Source organism: Cladophialophora bantiana (assembly GCF_000835475.1).
Source record: "Cladophialophora bantiana CBS 173.52 unplaced genomic scaffold supercont1.3, whole genome shotgun sequence".
In the NCBI taxonomy this organism is placed as follows: domain Eukaryota; kingdom Fungi; phylum Ascomycota; class Eurotiomycetes; order Chaetothyriales; family Herpotrichiellaceae; genus Cladophialophora; species Cladophialophora bantiana.
In genome coordinates, this window is record NW_015971577.1 from 1,430,307 (window position 1) to 1,449,368 (window position 19,062).

General features: G+C 54.5%; 6 protein-coding genes across 6 annotated transcripts; 2 read left to right on the forward strand and 4 right to left on the reverse strand.

The window, feature by feature from the left end:
- Positions 1–365: 365 nt before the first annotated feature.
- On the forward strand, positions 366–1,421 carry Z519_02425 (uncharacterized protein; the record flags this gene model as incomplete). The annotated part of the gene is made up of 1 exon (XM_016760181.1): positions 366–1,421. The coding sequence occupies one exon, from the start codon at positions 366–368 to the stop codon at positions 1,419–1,421; it is 1,056 nt and encodes a 351-aa protein (XP_016623702.1).
- A 340-nt stretch (positions 1,422–1,761) lies between these two features.
- Z519_02426 (uncharacterized protein) lies at positions 1,762–2,327 on the reverse strand (the record flags this gene model as incomplete). The annotated part of the gene is made up of 4 exons (XM_016760182.1): positions 1,762–1,796; positions 1,850–2,080; positions 2,135–2,239; positions 2,294–2,327. 4 exons carry the CDS (start codon positions 2,325–2,327, stop codon positions 1,762–1,764), a joined length of 405 nt encoding a protein of 134 aa, XP_016623703.1.
- A 720-nt stretch (positions 2,328–3,047) lies between these two features.
- Positions 3,048–4,227, reverse strand: Z519_02427 (uncharacterized protein; the record flags this gene model as incomplete). The annotated part of the gene is made up of 2 exons (XM_016760183.1): positions 3,048–3,534; positions 3,602–4,227. The coding sequence occupies 2 exons, from the start codon at positions 4,225–4,227 to the stop codon at positions 3,048–3,050; spliced, it is 1,113 nt and encodes a 370-aa protein (XP_016623704.1).
- Positions 4,228–5,628: 1,401 nt separating this feature from the next.
- Z519_02428 (uncharacterized protein) lies at positions 5,629–8,577 on the reverse strand (the record flags this gene model as incomplete). Its single annotated transcript, XM_016760184.1, has 2 exons — positions 5,629–7,509; positions 7,567–8,577. 2 exons carry the CDS (start codon positions 8,575–8,577, stop codon positions 5,629–5,631), a joined length of 2,892 nt encoding a protein of 963 aa, XP_016623705.1.
- Positions 8,578–16,207: 7,630 nt separating this feature from the next.
- Positions 16,208–16,877, reverse strand: Z519_02429 (uncharacterized protein; the record flags this gene model as incomplete). Its single annotated transcript, XM_016760185.1, has 2 exons — positions 16,208–16,804; positions 16,860–16,877. 2 exons carry the CDS (start codon positions 16,875–16,877, stop codon positions 16,208–16,210), a joined length of 615 nt encoding a protein of 204 aa, XP_016623706.1.
- Positions 16,878–17,331: 454 nt separating this feature from the next.
- Positions 17,332–18,430, forward strand: Z519_02430 (uncharacterized protein; the record flags this gene model as incomplete). Its single annotated transcript, XM_016760186.1, has 2 exons — positions 17,332–17,509; positions 17,559–18,430. The coding sequence occupies 2 exons, from the start codon at positions 17,332–17,334 to the stop codon at positions 18,428–18,430; spliced, it is 1,050 nt and encodes a 349-aa protein (XP_016623707.1).
- Between the last annotated feature and the right edge of the window lie 632 nt (positions 18,431–19,062).

Below are 19,062 nucleotides of genomic sequence, written 5' to 3' on the forward strand. Positions count from 1 at the left end.
AAGAGAAGAGAAGAGAAGAGAAGAGAAGAGAAGAGAAGAGAAGAGAAGAGAAGAGAAGAGAAGAGAAGAGAAGAGAAGAGAAAGAAGACAGGAAAGGACCCGAGAGGAAGGAAAAGCGGAAGAGAAATAAAAGAATAGGCGAAATTAAGAATTCACGGTAGTTTATTCGCCGAGAGGGGGGTGGCCGGAAGGAGACGAGAGGCCCATATACTGCAACGGATCTGTACAGCGCTACACCGTATACGACGACGTATAGCTGAACGAACACCCGGCCGGCCGGCCCGCCAGCTAGACACAGAGACAGGGAGAGCGGCAAGCAGACAGCCAGACAGCCAGACAGGCAGGCGGACGGACCACGACGCAGCATGAGGATCCAGTCGGCCTGGACACTGGCGGCGGTGCAGGTTCTCGGCCTGCTGGTTCCGCGAGCCGCTCTCTGCGCACCGTCCATGGTGGTGGCCGAACGTGACCACGACCGAGACGGCCAGAGGAACATGAACATGATGGTTCCGTCCGCAGCCCGGGGGCAGCTCGTCGAAGAGACCCGCGACGACTCTTCCTCTGACTTGGGCATCGACTCTCTCTTCACGTTTTCCCCGTACAAGATTCCGTTTCCCCCTCTCTTTGCCGAGTCACCGATCCAATCGTCATCCTCGTCATCGTCATCGTCCTCGCCCTCTTCAGCGGGCTCCCGCGGCGACGGCGGCGGCGACGGCGAAAAAGAAAACGAAAACGCAGATGAAACCGGCAAGAGTCAAGACCAACGACACCAAGGACAAGACGATTCCACCATCTCCCTCCCCTCCCGCTACTACTCGACCCTTCTGGGCCGACGGCTCCTGGCGCTCTCGTCGCACGGGGTTCTCACGAGCATCTTCCCCTCGAACCTCTCGTCGGTATCATCCTCGGCCAGGACCGCGGGACTCCCGGCTTCGGTCGCCGACACGCCCATCGGCCTGCCCGAGTACATTGCGTCGTGCGAGGAGCCGAGCGGCAACCCGACGATCCTGTCACTCAAGGTGTCGACGGCGACGCGCAACGCTGCGGCCGGCTCCAACGTCTCGCTCGCCCTCAGCTGGTGGGACGAGTACATCCACCTGACCGGGCAGCGGCCCTGGGCTCTGGCCAACCTCCCTCGCCTCAGCTTGACCGGTTACCTTGAAGAGATCCCTGCGCACGAGGTCAGTCAAAGGGCCATAGAAAGTTGCTTCTTGCGCAAGCACAGGGACAGTGTCATGTGGTTGCCCGGCCGCAAGTGGGCCGCGCATCAGGGCTTCTGGACACGTCTGGTGGTGACCCAGGCGTATTGGATTGGCGGCTTCGGCGATAAGAATTATATCGGATGGTTTGACCCTGACGAGTGGAGGACCGTAAGGAGAGAGGACTGGGAGGGGGTAAGGTTACCGGGAGAAAAAGATTAAAGGATCTGCTTGAGGACGAAGCACATAGCGGGCAAGCAAGCCGTGTGCGAGCGTGAGTGGGAAAAGGGAAGCAAGACGAAATTAACATAACAGCTGGGTGTGGAAAGAATACTAATTCATTGTCTGTAGAACTAAAACAATCATGATCGGATTGCTCCTACCAGGTCAGGTTTTGTCGTTAATAGAGACCACCTCCGGTCTTTGGATGAAAAGATCGGCGGCGACCATGAGTGGTACGCTAGGATAAGGTATGCCAGCTGTACGAAGGGCTCGCGTCTCCAGTGTCCTGCAACAACTCCCCGGTCACTCCTCCACCATCACTGCATGCTAACCTTGTCATCTATTTCTTCTCGCCGGAAATGCTGCTAGCAAGATCTGATAGCAATGTCAGCCTGAGCAGGGAGGGAAGGGGTGCAAGAGCCGCATACCTGACGCAGCTTTGCTAGCGCTGTTCAGAACACTGGCGGCCAAGTCCTGAGCCTGTTGCACCACACTCTTGCCTGATTCCTGTGCGGCGGCAGCATTGGAACTGGCCGTCTGGCCAACCGAGGACGCAGTGTCTTGAACGCTCTTCGTGGCACCGGATAAAGTGTCTTGAATCGAGCTGGTCTTGGCTGAGGCCTCGTCAGAGAGCTTCTGGGTGGTGGACTTGCTGTCTCCTATTTGCCGGTGTCAGTCGGGGGTGTCTAGAAGGAGTCGAGATTGCCAAGGACCTGGCTGGACCATTCCTGCGATGTCGTCGGCCGTGCCCGTGGCAGACTCTTTGGCCTTGTCGAGGGTGGACTTCTGAGAGTCGGGCGTGATCTTCTCTTGAGCCTCTGTCGATCAAGTTAGCTGATTGACGGCTCGAGAAACGGTCGAGATGCACGTACGGTCCATCAAGGGCTTGCGGCCGGTGTCAGACATGATGGGCGATCGTTGGTTCCGAGGAGAATCTGGTGGATTGAGGTTATGGATTGTGCCACAGCGATATGATCGAAGCGAGAGAGAATGAACTGGTGGAATGGAATCACCGTGAGTGGGTGTGTTGGTAGAAGGGAGGAAAGGTTGAGAAAGCCAGAAGAGGGCGAGTGAAAGCCTTTTTAGCCTTTGGTCACAAGACAACGCAGGAGCAATGGGCAAGTCCCAGAGACAGCAGGTGCAAGTGCTGGAGGAGGCGGAGGCCAAGAGGGCAGGAGCGATGTATAGACTTTGACGTCATCAGAAGAACGAATGCACGTGAGACGGATGGAATTGCACATGCCCAAACATGCTGCCGCACATGCCAAAGCGATACAGAGCCATGCCATCAGTATCAACCAGACCTCGCCACCATCGCTTCTACTGGGTATTCGGTGTCTAGTACCTCAACACCGATGATGTCAATCGGTGGTCGATGGTCGGGGGTCAGTGGTCCGTGGTCCGTGGTCAGTACAAGCTATCAGGTCTGAACAGAAAAGGGGTATCCGCTCGCTGAATCTATTCAACACCCCAGCAAACGCCCAACGGGTAGCATGCACTGTGTCGGCCCCTCCTCCTCATTACCTCAGGGTCATGCCCGGCCACGCGTTTGGGACGCAGCACTTGGCCGTATCTTCGGACGGTCGCCCTCCCATCTTCTCGCCCGTATTCAGCTCCGCGCAAGGCTTACCCCGCCGCCGCCGGAGGCTCAGCCACAGCCTCATCCTCGAGTGTGGGTTGTCTCCCAGCAGCACTGAGGTCTTCTCCTTTCCCACCGTACTCTTTCGGCAGCATCTCTCCCAATCCTTTCACCTTGCTGCTCGTCGCCATCTCCCGGGCCAGGTTGGCGCCGTTGCTCATCGGGTGGAACTTCCTGATCGTCTTTGCGGCCACAAACAATTTCATGAACGTGTAGATGAACCCCATGAATGCAGGAACGTTCACAAAGAACTTTTCCTTGAGCAACTCCGGGTAGTTCTGCGCGAAGATCTTGATCGTCTCGGTGCTGGCGGCCTTCACAACGGGAGACTGGCGAAGGAAACTGATCGACTTGTAATCGTGCACTTGAAGGATCTTGTACGGGTCGTAGGTCGCGGTAATAGGCTTGGTCGCCTTGTCGATTCCGAGGACTTGCAGGGCATCTTCCATCAGGGCCACTCGCCATTCAATGAAGCTGCGAAGACAACGGGTTAGTTCATGGCACCGGACCCACGTCAATCGTCCTTGGTTCGTGCGCTTACTCGGCCAGATTTCCAAACGTCTCGTCCAGATTCTTGACGCTCCCGTAGATATTCCACGTAAAGACCTCTCTGGCCTCCGGGTCGGCCGCCGCGTCGGCATCCCCGTAGACGGTTGTGTATCCCAACCCAGCGAATTTATTGCGGTTGAATTTCTTCTTGACCAACTCCATTGGTTTCATTTTGGCCCGCCAATCCAGGGTCTTGGTCAGTGTCTCTTTGGATTTTGCGAGGTCCCCGTCGTAGGCATTCAGATATTTTTGCAGGATGACCTGGGTCGGGACGTGGGTGGCCGGGTCTGCGAGTGTGACCCCCCAGATCTCGGGGTGTTCGTGCGCCTGGGCGAGCGCCCACAGCTCTTCGATCGCGGAGGACTTCTTCTCCACCGGTACATCGACACTTGCAGCTGCCTCGGCCACAACTGGAGTTTCTGCAGTGGCCGGGGTGGCCTCCTGGCCTGTAGTCAGCGATTGTTCTCGACGATCATTTTCCAGGTCGGGGACTCGTACGGGTGGCGCAGCGGGCTCCGCAGCGGGCTTCGTCTCCGCGCTGTCTGGAACAACGCCGGAGACCTCGCCCTGCAAAGCTGTGCTGTCGGGAGCAGCAGTTGTTGCTTCGGGAGTGGCCATTGGGCAGATCCACCGGGTGCGTGATTCGATCAGGGCGGACGGTTCCCAAGAGATGGACGGGCCGCGGCGGATGCTTTGTGTAACTTGGCTCCGAAAGGATATACCAATAGGTCTCGAAGGGCAACTTGGGACCCTCGACTCAGATCGTCAGCGCGGATGCGAGGTTTGTTTACCGAGTAGGATGTTCGCAAAGGGGACTCTTCGAGGGCGATGTGCAAATCACAGTGGTCCGCAGCCGCGGTATCAAGAGGACAACCCAAGACCTCTGACAGACAGTCCTAGAGTCCTAGTCTATGGAGAACAGAGCAGATCTATTGTGCTGAGAGCAGAAGCCGATTAACCGTGTCCAATGTTGGTGGAAGACAGCAGGGTCTCGCGCATTTTGGATGCCTACTCGGTACATATGTAGCCAGTGATCTAATCTGATGGCCGACTTGCCAAGCCATCGTCTCCGCCTCTTAAATCCGACAAACGCCGAGCATCACGTGTTCGGATGGGGGTCGAGGAGGTACCAAGAGGTACATCGTGGTACATCCAAGCTACCTAGCGGGATCAATTGCTACAGACCCTCGGGAGCCGCCCAGGGCCATCAATGGTTCCGAGTATGTATGAAGAGTGTGAAGGGGATCATGGGCCCGGAGCTATGTTTCTACCGAGTAGTATTCGGCCAGTCGTATCTCTAACGTGGTGTCCAAGTCGTTGCCATCGAAATTCGTGCCAGCCATCCCTCAACAAACGTGTAGAGAGCACATACACTTCAATGGCCCCAAGTCCCCTTCCCCAACGCACGTAAATGTCGCATCGTATGGTCCATTTCGAAACAGATTGTCGAGGGCCCTCGTCCAAACCATCTATTCATTAGTCCTCTTAACGAACTCAGGCGTCCCAAAACTGGTTCCCTTTTCCCCAACACAAAAATCAAGTGCGCACTTCTGCTCGAGGCTCTGTATCTCCAAGCATCTCGAGGCAGACGCGGTGATATCACTGTTGTAAAATCGACAAAATCACAATTTGCACTCGGACAGCAAATCCCCCCATCATTACATCCCTTGCTCATCAAACACACCAACAGATCGACCCAAAGAAGAGCTTTGACCACCCGCGAGAAATCCTGTCGTGCAAGCTCTAGCTGCTTGCTCTCCATTGCTCTCCCGACAATGAACAGGGGCCTAGACCGTATAACAAGAGAAAAGTCGGAGATTCGTGTATCGCATGGTCGTCAAATCGTGCAGCTGGAGTAGGACTTTGGTAGGTTGTATGAGCAAGGCACGGGCAAAACAGTTCTATGTGCAACACAAATCAACGAAAGGAAAAATGGACGCGAGGGCTTTTCCGCAATTGGGTCCGTTTCCCGCGCAACCGTCGCCTGGACGTGACACGCGGTGAATAGGTTGGGTTTCATCACAAACTCATAGTCAGCCACTCCCATTCCTGGCTGTTCCCATGCGGACCACTGGCCATGTTCTGGACTCCTGAATTGAGCAGCCCGCCCTGCATCACCGAGGCCATTGTGGTGGCCCCCGCCGTCGAAGACATGCTGGCGGCCTTGGCCCGAGTGACAGGAGCATGAGCGACCTTGGGTGTCGACTGGCTAGCGTCGTGCATTTCCGCCTCATTTGTCGAGCCGCCGTTTCCGGCTATAATGGGCAATGTGTTGGTTGACGCCCGTGACTGACGTCGCTGCCGTTTCGGTGTTACCTGCACCGGCCGGGCCATGTTGGGACCCGGCTGAACAGGTGGTTTAGGTGGCGCCGCAGCGATGGGTACAACTCCAGGTTTCCCTCCTGTGGTGCCAGGCGGATAGCTCGTGGGGGTCGTGACAGCAGATCCCGAATGCGCCGAGCCCTGCACCGAAGACGGGGACGCTGAATTTTGCTCGCTTGCGCCATTGCCAGACGTTGGCGTTGTGGCCGGTGTCTGCTGAACTGAATTCTTTCGGGAGGCCTTTTTGGACGCTCTGGTGGCTGCTGACCCCATGGGAACCGTATTCCCACTACCACGATTCCGTTTCTTGATGACATCAGTCTTCAGCGACAAGGGACGCACGACACCATGCAGCTTGAGGAATAACCCGCATGCGTTGCACAGTGGGTGGCCTTCCGGGTTTCGTCGCCAGAGGGGCGTGGTCTGGGTAAAACAGTTGGTGCATGTCGTTGGAACCCCATTTTGATCCGTGTTTTTGGGTCCGGGGCTGCTGGGCCTCGACGGTTGTCGGCTGCTAAAGCCGGACTCGCCGGGCGAGCTCCCAGTAGACTGCATATGCTGGTTAGACAAGGCAGGCGTCGAGGTCGTCCGAGGAATTTTCTGTCTTCTTGGGTCCTGATCGCGGTTCCGAATGTCGCTGATCGATGCTGCTGAGCCGTGCGTTCGACTCAGCATCGAGGAACCCCAATCCGGAGGCGAATTGACCATTTCCGCTCCCCCTATTCTCACCTGTTTCCCGGGACCGCTGCCAAATCGCTGCACGTTGCCATAGTCAGCAACGCTTGGGTCCCATTGTAGACCCGAATTCAAGTCCAATGTTGGGTCACTAATCTGGCCATATTCGGATTGGATCATTGCAAAATTTGCATCATCGTCTTCCGCATCCGAATCGGCACCAAACTGGAACAAATTATCATTCCCGGCCACAGAGACTCCGGGAGAGACCCGTCGTCCATATTCCGGAACAAGTACTCGGGAAGGATCGACGTGTTGCTGTAGAGAAAACCCGTTTGTCGTTTGTGCGGAAGATACCCCATTCATGAGAGAATAGACTTGGTCGTTGTTGGGCCCATACGCAAATTGCGGGGCCGCGGGGGTCATCAAATGGGTCCCCCGGTGAGATGGGTAGAAAGGCATGGTTCGCGTGTGACCACTCTGGTCAAAGTAAAATCCTTGACCGTCTACTTCATGGCCCGGCTGGGGCGTCGAAACGGCAGAAGGGTAGCCGGATTGAGGAGGGGAATAAAAATCCGCAGAATTCAAAGACGATGCCATCGAAGATTGAGTGTACACGTTCGAGAACGGCCCGTTGGTGACCATGGGCGATGCTGCGGGAGAAAAGGCGAAGTTCTGTTGGAACGGCCCAGCCGATGTCAGGATTGGATCGTCACCGAGGTGGAAAGAATCCAGGTGGAGAGACATTGGGCCCGGGAAGCTAGGTTGACCCGGGAATTGGGAGGCTGTTGATTGATCAAGCGCGTAGTCAGGAACACCAGCATCCATTTCAGCACCATTTGTAGCATGGGGAGCAGGTAAAGGAGGCACTTGAGGGGAAAATTCCGCCGGACGCTTACGGTTCTAACACAAAAGTGTCAGAGCCAATCTTTAGCAAACAGGGCACGATGGTTAACTTACACCTCTCCTCTCGTCAATGCTCGTCTTGCGAACTCTCTTCTTGACGTACTCGAATTCTGATGTTCGATGCGTTGGGATAGATGTCTGAGGCATTGACGACGGGGGTATATTCTTGGGAATCTGAACTTGTGGCTTGCTACGGGCGGTAATGATAGGGATAGGAGGTGCTTGTGTCGTCTTTGGCCGCTCGGGGGTCTCGGACGGCGCGGGAGACGTTATCCCTGCAGGGGAGGCGACTGAACTCGGCACGATAAATTCGTCGAGGTTCATGGGATCTGAAGGTTGCTCGACTTCAGCAGACTTGTCCACCGACCTGCGGAGCTGCTGCGCTATCCCGCTAGGGGCGGATGAAGGGGGAGTGGGATTCTTGAGCTGTGCTTGCTTCGCTCTAGAAAGATGATCAGTACTAGCACTGGGACGGTCGCTGCCCTGAGGGCCCTGTTTCCCGTACGCTGCTTGCTGTTGCTCTCGACGGCGTAGATTCATAGCCATCATCCTCCAGGTGAGGTTTTCCATGCGCTCCTGGTTGGGGAGGCGAGATTTCGTCCGGCTATACAATTTCCATATCTGAGTGCCTAGAGGGTCCTTCCTTTGCATCTCTTCTGGACTGTCGAGGACGGAGGATTGGGCATCGTCCTTCCACTCTGGGAAGACGGCGTCCCGTAGCAGCGACTCATTTCGAGCAAGGACGTCTGGGGTGGAGAGATCCAGGTTGTTGGGACTGAGGCTGGGGTTTGCGGGTTTTGTAGATTGAAGGAAATTGGCACTGGTATTGGATCCGTCGGTCGAGAAAAAATGGGCAGGCGAGTGGCTGGTGGAAATAGTATTTACGGTATGAGAGCCCAAGCTGCTGGACCAGGTCGAGAAGTCTGTGTCGTCAAGAGTAGAAGAGGGTTGTGATGTAGAGGCCGCAGAATGATGGGAGTGGTCGGCAGGGGAGTGGACGGCGGAGCTTGGGCGCGAAGTTGCAGCTGCAGTGCCCCCACGTTCACCATCATCCGCACTCGACATTACCGGGGCGGATTGGAGCGAGTCGCGTGTGCAGCAGGCGGGCTACCTAGGGATGGGATAGCGAACAGGACGGTGTGCTCGTTTGGTGTTGGGATGGTGGCAGCATTCCCAGCGTCGAGGCCAGGATATGATGTATGTAGGTGTAAGTGGCCGGGTGGACGAGCAAAAAATAATTGGCAGCAAAGTCTGCGCAGTGTCATCACCACAACACGAGACGAGAGGAAAAGGTCGGCAAGAAGAGAGGGCGAGGAAAGGCACCTTTTCGTCGCTCTGGCTCTGGGCTGCAGGAGTGGGAGTGGGAGGGTGCAAGGTTGACTGAGGCACGCAACCTATGGGGACGGAGGAGGCGCTGGAGAAATGGTCAGGGCGCCAACCCGGTGGACCAGGGTATGTGCGTAAAGTTGGGCCAGGGATCAGAGATGATGGTGGCTTCTGGCGCGCCCGCCTAGTCTAGGGCGATGGAGCAGATGGAGCGAATGGAGCCGGCTGGAGGGGCAATACTTGGTAGAGAGGTACCGGTAGGACATGATACCGTGATCGAGCACTCGGGATTGGCGACGAGTCGGAACGAGGGTTTCGAAGGAGTGTGGGCGAGCGGGATGGGGGATGCAAGAAACGGCCCTAGGGTATTTGGGGTGGTTTGGGTCTGCTGGCAGGCAAAACGAAGCTGGCTTGATGGTGTTGAGAGTGGACAAATGGCTTTTTAGAGTTGCAAACAACAGATGAGGGTAAGGGAGGCCGATCGAGAGGCGCGGGCACTGCTCGTGTGAGAGAGTCAAAAGACGCGAGGGCCCATTGCCCCGGGACAGGCTGGTGATGAGGGAAATCCCGAGAAGAAACAGATGAACAGAAATGGACGACGATCTGGTGATAGAAGGAGGACGAGGTACTTTGGTTAGAGGTCGCCTTCTCTCATCTTGCATTCTTGACGTCGAGCCGCCCCCAGTGTGGTTTATTTTGAGGTGCACCAGTGGTGTTCTCATCTTACTTCCCCCTCATGTGTCTCCTCGCTCTCCTCCTCTTGTCGAGTCTCATCTCACATGGAGCATGCCACTCGTGGGAATCATCATCATTCGCAAGTACGAGGTAATTGGGGATCCGTGGGCAAAGGGGGAGAGACATCGGCATAGTGCCGGTCCATGCCTGAACCATACGTTAGCCGAAGACCAGAAACGGCACAAGGACAGCGAGTTCGGTGGGTGGGAGAGTGGGAGGCTTTTTTCGAGAAGTGGGACATGGCCAGCTTCATCCTCTCTCTGACCGTTGATTTGCAACCGGAGCTTGATCCTCGATTGGCCTGACTCAGTCGGCCTGAGCAATCCTCCCTGATCATCTTGCGCCAACGACATCAGCAACCGCGCAGAGGGGCATCGATGAAGGCAGGGCCATGAAGAAAAGTTGGTCCTAAAGATACCATACGAAATGGGTGGTGGAGGAAATATCCAATATACCGCGCTGGGTCTCGAGGCCTTGCCCCTACGGAGTACCTACTTACCTCTGCTTCTACCTAGGGGAAGGATGTAGCTACACAGGCCTAGTAGCCCTAGGCCCTGGGGCTCTGAGTTGGGGGCCTGGCTCTTGCATCTGCATATCTGCAACTGCATCTGCGCCTGCGCTTTTGCATGCGCCGAGCGGCAAGAGAAAAAAAAGAGGAAGGGGTCCCCCCTCGCCTTCTCCCACATCTCACACCTCGATACCTACAAGTAGCTAACCTTTCGGCGGGGCCTGGCTTAGCTGCTGCTGTTGCTGCTTCTTGCTGTCGCCAACACGGACGCCCAGCCCACCAAGAGCTTTGGGGATTTCAAGCATCATGCACGCCAGGGGACCAAGCAGCGCCACGTCCAGGACTCAGGGTCGACATCAGCGGGTTTTTTGCGGCCACTCACTAACGCCCGCTCACGAGCCCGTTTTTGGGCTGGTGCTGTTGATAGCGTGGGTGGTCATGAACAAGTGGGCAGTAGCAGGGGAATCTTGGTACGTTGTTGCTTGTGCTGGTTGCCATTGTAGAACCTGTCATTGTCATGGGCTGCATGCAGCATGGCAGGATCCAAATAGCATGCTGCCACCCTCTTTGCTCCTGCGTACCTCGCTGTGGTCATCGGCTATGGAAACCGGATGGTAATGAAAACAATAATGACATATCACCACCCAATGCATCTTTCCTAGTGGCTTTTTGACTAAGACGCAAGTAATACAATCTGCTGCATTGCCGGAACTTGGGTATATGAGCGAGGTGGCATGGCCGCTCGGGACAAGCACGGAAACCGTGCTCGACCGGGAGAACTAGTTAGTAGAGTGAGGGAAATAGTTATTTGCGAAAGCTGGAGGCAAAACGGAAGCGGTAGTGGTACATGGCGGGAGTAGAGGAGTAGTAGTGGGATGTACCAATACACAAAGGTCAACTACCAGAATGGGATTCTCGAACCACGAGGCCTCGGGGCTTTTCAAGAAATAGAAATAGTAGCTGGCCTGGAGCTGGAGCACGAGGCCTGGGAACAATGGATTCTGTGCATGAACTCGAGAAGATGAAGTGGTCCAGAAGCAATCCACCAGGGTGTCCATTTTCCCAACCCTGCAGCCCCGAAGATTCCCACTGCGCTCCACTTGACGAGTGCTTGGGAGGTTATAGGCTTGACGGCGAGAGTACCCGAATCTGGTGCCTCGTGTTGCGCGGCATGCACTCCGGATACGGATCTTGGTCTGGCTCCGAAATGCTTGCCTGAGAGATGGTTTTTGGCCTGGTGATGGTTACGAGGAGAAAAAAAAAAAATTTGAAAAATTTTCTGGCAGAGATTTTCAGCTGGCTCTCACTAGAAAGTCTTTGTGAGTCTCGAAGCGAGAGGCGCAGTGCTCATGCGAGCGGCAGCAGCAATGCAAGCTGATCAAATTGGGGCGATGGAATTGCTTCTTGCGACATGGCTGGGGTACCTCGCCCCCCATATATTTCGCCACGGCTCATCTTGTACCCCAGTACGAGATACTCCGTAGGTAGGTGGTCGTAAAATTTCCAGTTATTCGCGACGATCCTTTATGTAGTGGTTCCGCCTCTTTGAGTTTCACTCTGCATGGTTGGATTGAATGGTGACGAGGAATGTCCCACCGCACTGGGTGCAGCAGACAACGTTGCGTTGGTGTCAGTTCCGAGTGGAATTAAGGGTCCATGCGAGTACGTTCACCAGCCTGATGGGTACCCGGGTACTTGATGGCTAAATTGCTGAGCGCAAGCTCCAATAGTCAAAAGGAGATGTGTCGGAAGAGGGGAAGAGAGAAGACCGCAGGCTCGGGAAAGATCATGGCGAGCAGCAAGCACCGGGCGAGAAGCAACAAGCACCAGGCCTTGGCCACTCGCAGAATCCTAAACCTTTAGCCCACCAGCCTGGCATCCCACTCTCCTGGTGGCACATGTCGTCGTAATACTCGAAGGGATTTGACATGTATCGAGTACAGATCTACTTGGTATATCCAGCTTCTCAGGCCTCGAATTTTGGATATTTGATATTTTCTCTCCCTTTTCTTCTGAATGCATACATGCAAAGCTATTTGCCACCACATTACCTGTTAACTCTCTTCTCGCAGCTCGAAGCGAAGGTATTCTATCTCAACTCGTGACGAGGCATTCACCATTCAAAGAGTGGGGTCCATCCACTGCCCATGGGAAATTCCTTCCAAACTCTCGCGCGTAAGCATCCGTAAAGTCAAGACTCGAGGCAACCTTGGAAAGCATGTGCTCTCGCGCGTCCTGGTGCTCCCCGACTTTTTGCCTTCGGCCCTTCTCCGTTTGTCGGCCACGATTTCTCGTGCAGGCTCACGCACATGGTAGCAATGGGCGCGCTATTTTCCTTCTAGACGAATGATGCCTCTCGAATAGCATTCACTGTTCGAGCGCCCTCCGATGCTCTTGGATTCTGGTTCGACCGCACAGAACCATCTCTCCACCGGCCAGCAGCAAATATCTAGTTCCCTCCTTCGTTCCCTTAGCGCGGGGGGGGGGGGGGGGATCTCGAACAGCTTCGCGGGTTCATGCCCCTGACTGTCATACCACGGCTCCGTTGTCTGACTTCTGCCCACAACCTCACGGATGCTAGTCCCTTGTCCAAGACACTCCTGGATTCCAGGTCTTGTACGGATAGACCCTGGATATTTGTTCCAGAAGCTGATTGTAGGAGTTATGTGGCTTGAACGTGAGCAGTGGTGAGACGCATCCAATTGTCATCTCGGTTCCTGCTAGAGCAGCGACGAAAGTGACGGATGGTTGGCACCTGCTTGGTCCCGTTTGCCAGGACAAGAATTTGCGATGCACTTTTAGAGACATCGACTGTGACCAATGATCGGTTTTCTTGAGTGCGTGGAGGCACCAGAGGCTTGAAGATCGCCATGTTCTGTGTCCATGTATCGAGCCGGGCCAATTTGGTGGTGCAAGGACTCCAGGGTCTGATCAGCCTCGAAGCCCCCCAGGACCAAGACCGAACTGCCGAGCAGCATACATCATGGTTTGCGTGTCGTTTGAGGTCATTGAGTCGAACAACCCGTCGAGCCCCTCCAACTACCTCTCAGACTGGGAAAGTATGAAATGCGACAGAAAACACCACTTTTTCGATTGCTGGCCGAATTCTTCGATGCCCAGGCACGACCATCTAAACACAGAGTTCCCGTATTCAGATTCCCTCGAACCATTTTAGGCTTTGTGCTACAGATGGCGCTAACATCCTGCCTCGTCCGACTGGACCGGCTTCGACAATGCAGATGAAGCAGCCAGGCGCAACCTTGTCGATGCCTGGAAAGTCGTGGGTGGTGACCGTGGGAATTAAAACTGGCAGAAACCTCTGGCGTGGGCGTCAAGAGGGGCCTGGGTTTGACCCATCTACCCGAGGCGACCAGGCTGCTGAAACCAAAGATAGAGCAACTTGATTTCTTTTACTTGTATAGATGTGATAATTGGAATGCAGGAACTAGCTGGCCCACAATATATCTGGTAGCAGCAGAATGTGGATTGCGGCTAGAAAAAGAAGACGGTCTAGATAATCCGTGAACTACGTACCTCGTAGGCTCGTCAATTTCGGCTTTTCGGCCACTGCTGGGAGCCAATTGTCTTCGAGTTTCCGAAGTCAACAACCATGGTCCCCTCCGGAGGATCTGGACATGGACTCCGTAAAAGCTGCTTGCAAAAGCAGTCTGTAGGATTCAGGCCGGAGCGGGCGCCCGTCTTCGCCCGTCAACAACGATCGCCATCGATGGGGCTGCGACGGTGGACAACGATGAGCGCAAGGCAAGCAGGAAGGGTTTGTTGAGAATCATCGCCGCGCACAACGGACAGAGCATCGAGTACCGAGTGGCCCATACATGACATTCGTTGTTTCAACCCGGCGACACCTCGTTCTGCTCTTGATTTCATGATTGGTGATCGCCCCAGCCCACTTCCTGCGCTGTCTAGATGCAACCAGCATTCAAGGGACCCCCTTTCAGACGACGTCCTGATGGCCCATTTGAATGCATACCCGGTACACACTGATCTGCCAAAGCCGAGCCGGTTCGGACGGTGACAGGAGAGCAGTGATTGCTGCACTGGACGGAGATTCACATAGGCCCTCACAAGTCGGTGACTCGCCAGTCGCACGTGATGGGCCTCGAGATCTGAGGCAGGCTTGGGCAGGCCCACACTCCCCTCTCCAGCACGCGACCATCCACGCGCGACAAGCTCGATCGGTCGGGGCCGGAGAAAAAGGAATGATCAGGCTGCTGACACTTGGTCTCTACCACCCAAAGGATTCAGATCTGGGGAAAAAGGAGAAGGTGCTCCCATGCCTGATCAGGGAACTTGTTGGAGAGCAATAAGTGGTACTCGTCCTGTGTCAATACGGCGGGGGAACCGGCCGATGCCCCGTTCAGTCGTCGCTACCTGCGACCAAGCGTGTGAGTTGAATTGGTGAGCCTGAGTGAGCTGCATTCAGCAGTTTCGCTGTTCAGTCTTTGCTTGTGTCGGTCCTTGCCGAAACGGTAGCCCAGAAAAAAGACGCGGGATGCTGGACTGGAGTCAAGGCTCCTGGACGAGCCTTAGCGATTAGTGTGCATCGTTAGTCCCTATTTCCTGGTAACTGAAATGGCCGTTTTGGGCGAAATCCGGCACCTCGAGACACCCCCCAACCACCCTTGGCCCGTCCTTCCTCACCCATCCGCCCCTCCAAGAATCTTCGGACCATGCCCCTCTTCGGTCTCTAGACCATCAACAATCCCGGCGAATGACAGGTAGGACTAAAGCTTCTCGGTTCGAAAGGGTGCTCAGCCTGGTGCGTCTCGGTATGAAGAATCGTCGATGTGTAGGATCTCTGGGAGCGGCACACTCATATCGCAAAAGGGGTTGCTGATCTGTTGCAGGATTAACTATACTTGCGAATGTAGCGTCCGTTGCTAGGTCAGAGCTTGGGTGAGCCAAAGATGGCGCTCAACATTCAGTGCTCCGTTGTCCCTGCGAGAGTCCCCGACAAAGTCCAGGATGAGAGTGTCATTGCACCCCCACGCTAGCACCCGCCTTTGCATGGTCGTCGTCCAGCAGGCCTCAGCATTGCTTACCCGGTACATACCTACCTCCCAATCTGGTGAGCAGTCCGGAAATATGATTGTGTGTGCATGCGAGGCATGCTTTGAAATCCCAGCTCGCCAGTAACCCCGGTGATCTGCCTGCCCGTGTGAATAATGCATTCTTGTCAAAAAACTCCCACCCGGTCTTGTCGGCTGATTTGTTCGACGTCGCGTCGGGGGTGGGCGATGTTCTCTCAACTTGACGTTTCAAATATGTACCCCATAACCAAGCTAGCATCATTGGTGAGGTCGACGATGGGCACGAGGGTTTGGTGCTGTCGACGACGGGGGCCATTCGGCGCTCCGCCGGCTCCGAGAGTGTCTGCGACAACCTCGTTGAGGGTGCATGGGCCTCATTAGACTGGTGCCGGATACGTGTAGTATGCCAAGCGTGGTGTTTATTGCTAGGTGAGCTCCGTTGGACAGAAATAGGGTCCCGACTCGTTATTGGCGTTTTGCGTAGCCTGTTGGATGTAGCGAGGCTTCGAACGACTAGCAAGGCTCAGAGATCGAATCTCTGGGGCTGGTGGCCGACTGACTCTTTAAGTACAGTATGCTCAGAGCTGCAACCGGTCAAATGATAAGGTCAAGGAGATCAGCGACAACGGATGCTGTTCGAAACAGCCATATATATTGGGACGAGTGATAACAAACGCGTCGTATTCAGCGGCCACGATAGGCTGCGAGCACCGTCTAAGGGAGAGTCTGTTCAATGGGTTTCTGATAAGTGCGATAACCCCGCGATAACAGAGCGGCCCTCTCTTGGGCAGGCAGATAAAGAATCTGGGGCAGAGCTGCTCAATTCAGCAGGTCATTGCGACCTTGACCAGCCTATCCTTCGACAGTCATCCACTTAGATCCTCCAAATAACCATGTTGATATCTCTGTTTCAGCGTTGTGTTGCATCTGATTCCCCAGTCGTCACCGTCACTCCTATGCTTATCATTGGATGTGTCCTGATTCTCAGCGTATTTTGCCCGTCGGTCCTGAGCGTTATCGACACGTCGCAGAGGAGATACTCTCAAGCGGTCAGTCCGAAGTCGACACCAGCTTGCTATCTTCTGTCATGGCCGGCTGTAGTTTTGCCGATCTTTTGGACAACACAACAGATGTAGTTGGGGTCAGGGAAAATGATGATCTCTTGGTGTTTTGTGCGCAGCCTTAGCAATTGGACTTCATCCTCAGCAATACCATTTTCTGCATCTTCCTCAGAGTTTCGCTCTTTTTTCCGAGCAGCCTTGGACTCGCCATAAACACCCCCGGTGTAGGTCCCGTCTGGACGGACCCCAGTTCGGGACGCTGCACCGAGCGTTGCACTCATAGCGTTGGCATTGTTCACAAATTGAAATATGGACGAAGCCAATCGTTCCACAGGTTTCTCAATGTGCTGGATATCTGAAGGCTCCTCTGTTTCATCGGCAGAAGGGGGATGGCCAGTCTCCGAACGGTCCGCGACCGCTTTAGACCCTTCGGCATGCGGCCATTGGTATGCTGTTGCGGAAGCTGAAGATCTTCTTTCCCCAGGGGAGGCAATGCCTGTAGCTTTTATGATAGAACCATCTTTTCGAGAAAGGATTAATGTCGATTGGACGTTTGGCCTCTCGGTCAGACCTCGCAGCATCGCGTCGATGGAAGGGCCGCTTAGAGTCTCCTGAAGGCACCCGTCAGTACAGGTCCAGCGTAACCAGAGAGCGGCAGAGAGAAACCTTTTCCGTCTGAGCCATTCTGCTCAAGCGTCATAAAGACCTTGCTGCACTTTTGCTGTCGGCGGATGTCATCTCATGCTGGCGCCGCTCTCGCCCGAAGGTGAATTTGGAGATGCACACAGACGCGTTAGACGCGCCTCTCCCCGGGTGGATAGATGGACTGAATGAGCGTAGTGAAGCAAGCTATTCTTGAACCGCGAGGACTCGGTAAGCCGTGTGTAACCGGAGGTATGGAGCACGAACAACGTGGAGAGTTTCTATTACCAACGTGAATCCATCTCCGCAAAAGTTTGAAAAATCACTCGCAGATCGACTGACTTGGGGATCGTCACCATCGACGGTTCGGTCCGCCGAAGCTCAAAGCTTATTCTTCCTGTGGCCCTTTTGCCCTCGCCGCTTCTGAGGAAGAAAAACCTTTCCCGAATATAACATCACAAATGAACCTTCTGCTCGAAGAGATCCAACCCAGAAAATGGGCTCCAGTGCACGAAAGAAAAGAGAGAAGACGAAAGACTTTCAAGTTCGTTTCTCGCTTCCGTCTAGGCTGATTGCAAACAAGCTAATGAACTGGCCCCAGAAACAAAAATTGAAAGTGGGCAAGGCGAAACCCAAGGCTGAGAACCATACAAATACGAGTTTCAGATCTCAAGGTACCGGGTTTCTCACTTATATTCTGGATTGCGCTCACAAGGTCGAAAGCTATTGTTCTGAACCAACAGCTGGATATCAAAGCGCCTTCACAATCAGCAGTATTTCTTCACCAAATCTCTCTTCTCAATTCACGATCCGACTCTCAAAGAAGAGATGCCCTTGCCTCCCTGACCACTTACGTCGCTTCAAGCCTACCGGCAAGCGGTTTACCAGTTCCCACCAGCTCCCTTCTCAGCAGCATCTGTCCTCTCATGCTCGACGGCTCGGCAGGCGTTAGAAACCAGTTGCTTAAGCTCTTCCGGGCGCTGCCCTGCGAGGACGTCCGAGACCATGTGAACAAAGCTTTGCCCTACTTACGTGCGGCTATGACACATTTATCACGGGATATTCGACTCTCATCGCTTGACTTTGTATCCTTCATGATCAAAGCTGCCGGGCCCGAATTGATATCGTGCCCAGGCGGTTGGCACCAGACACTCGAGTGCTTTACAACGGTCCTAGGGTGGAGGTTAAACGACGCCAGCAGATGGTCCGCCAGTAAAGCATCGTTTGCAGGAGATCCCAAATCCACTGCTCGAATAATCCAAGTTCTCGCTGAATTCTTGCATGCAGGTCTAGTCACGGATGAGCGATCTCCTTCCAGAACCAGCGCAATGCTTGCAGGATTTCCCCTATGGGAAGTTGAAACACTCCTGGTACCCGGCAAATCTAATGCATACGCCTATCTAAATCTCTTCGGTCCGCAGCCAGAGGATGAAAACCAAATACTCGACGACCAACAGGATAGATTGCAGGACTTTGCACGAAATTTTCAGGCACCTATCTTGGCAGGCATTGATGCTGCGAGGAAGGAAGGCGGAGAGCTAGGCCGTGCTTCAGGCCTACTAGTCAAAATACTGGAGCGCGCAAAAAGTTCTTGAGCCATAAACAAACACATCGACGTCATGCGAGTCGAGCCAGGCTCTCCGCCCGAGAGCCATTGATATCCCATCTGACCTAGATACACATCGTATTCCCTTGGGACCACTTCGATCAAAGCTTCCTGTTATTGACGCCTTCGCCACCAGGACATAGCACAGAGCTCTACTTCCCCATCGAAGAGGATACATTGCGGATCAGAAGTTGTTCCGATCTAATCAGCTGGACTGCTTCGCTGGCAGGCTTTGTGTTCATGGATTCTCAGAAGTCAAAGGTTTGAGGCTGTCGTTAAATTTTGAGTCCAAAAGGACAGCACGCAGTGGATTTTGTGGGGAGAGAGGTATATCCTAGTGTCCCCTGATTCAAGAGGATATTCTCTAGCGGATCTTGATTACAATGTGCTCCCAGCAATAAACCGGAAGGGTGGTTCACCTCCACTTTGTAGAGGAAAGACGTCCGCTGCAACAACACTGATGACGACGTTGCATTCCACTCTACCTCCACGACTCGGAGACCCGCGGATCTTGTCTTGATATCGCACTTTCCACTGGACGACCTCGAACCTATGCAAGTTCAACATCTTTTAGATCGCTACAGCATGGACGTACATCGTCCTGGCCACTTCATTCCATTG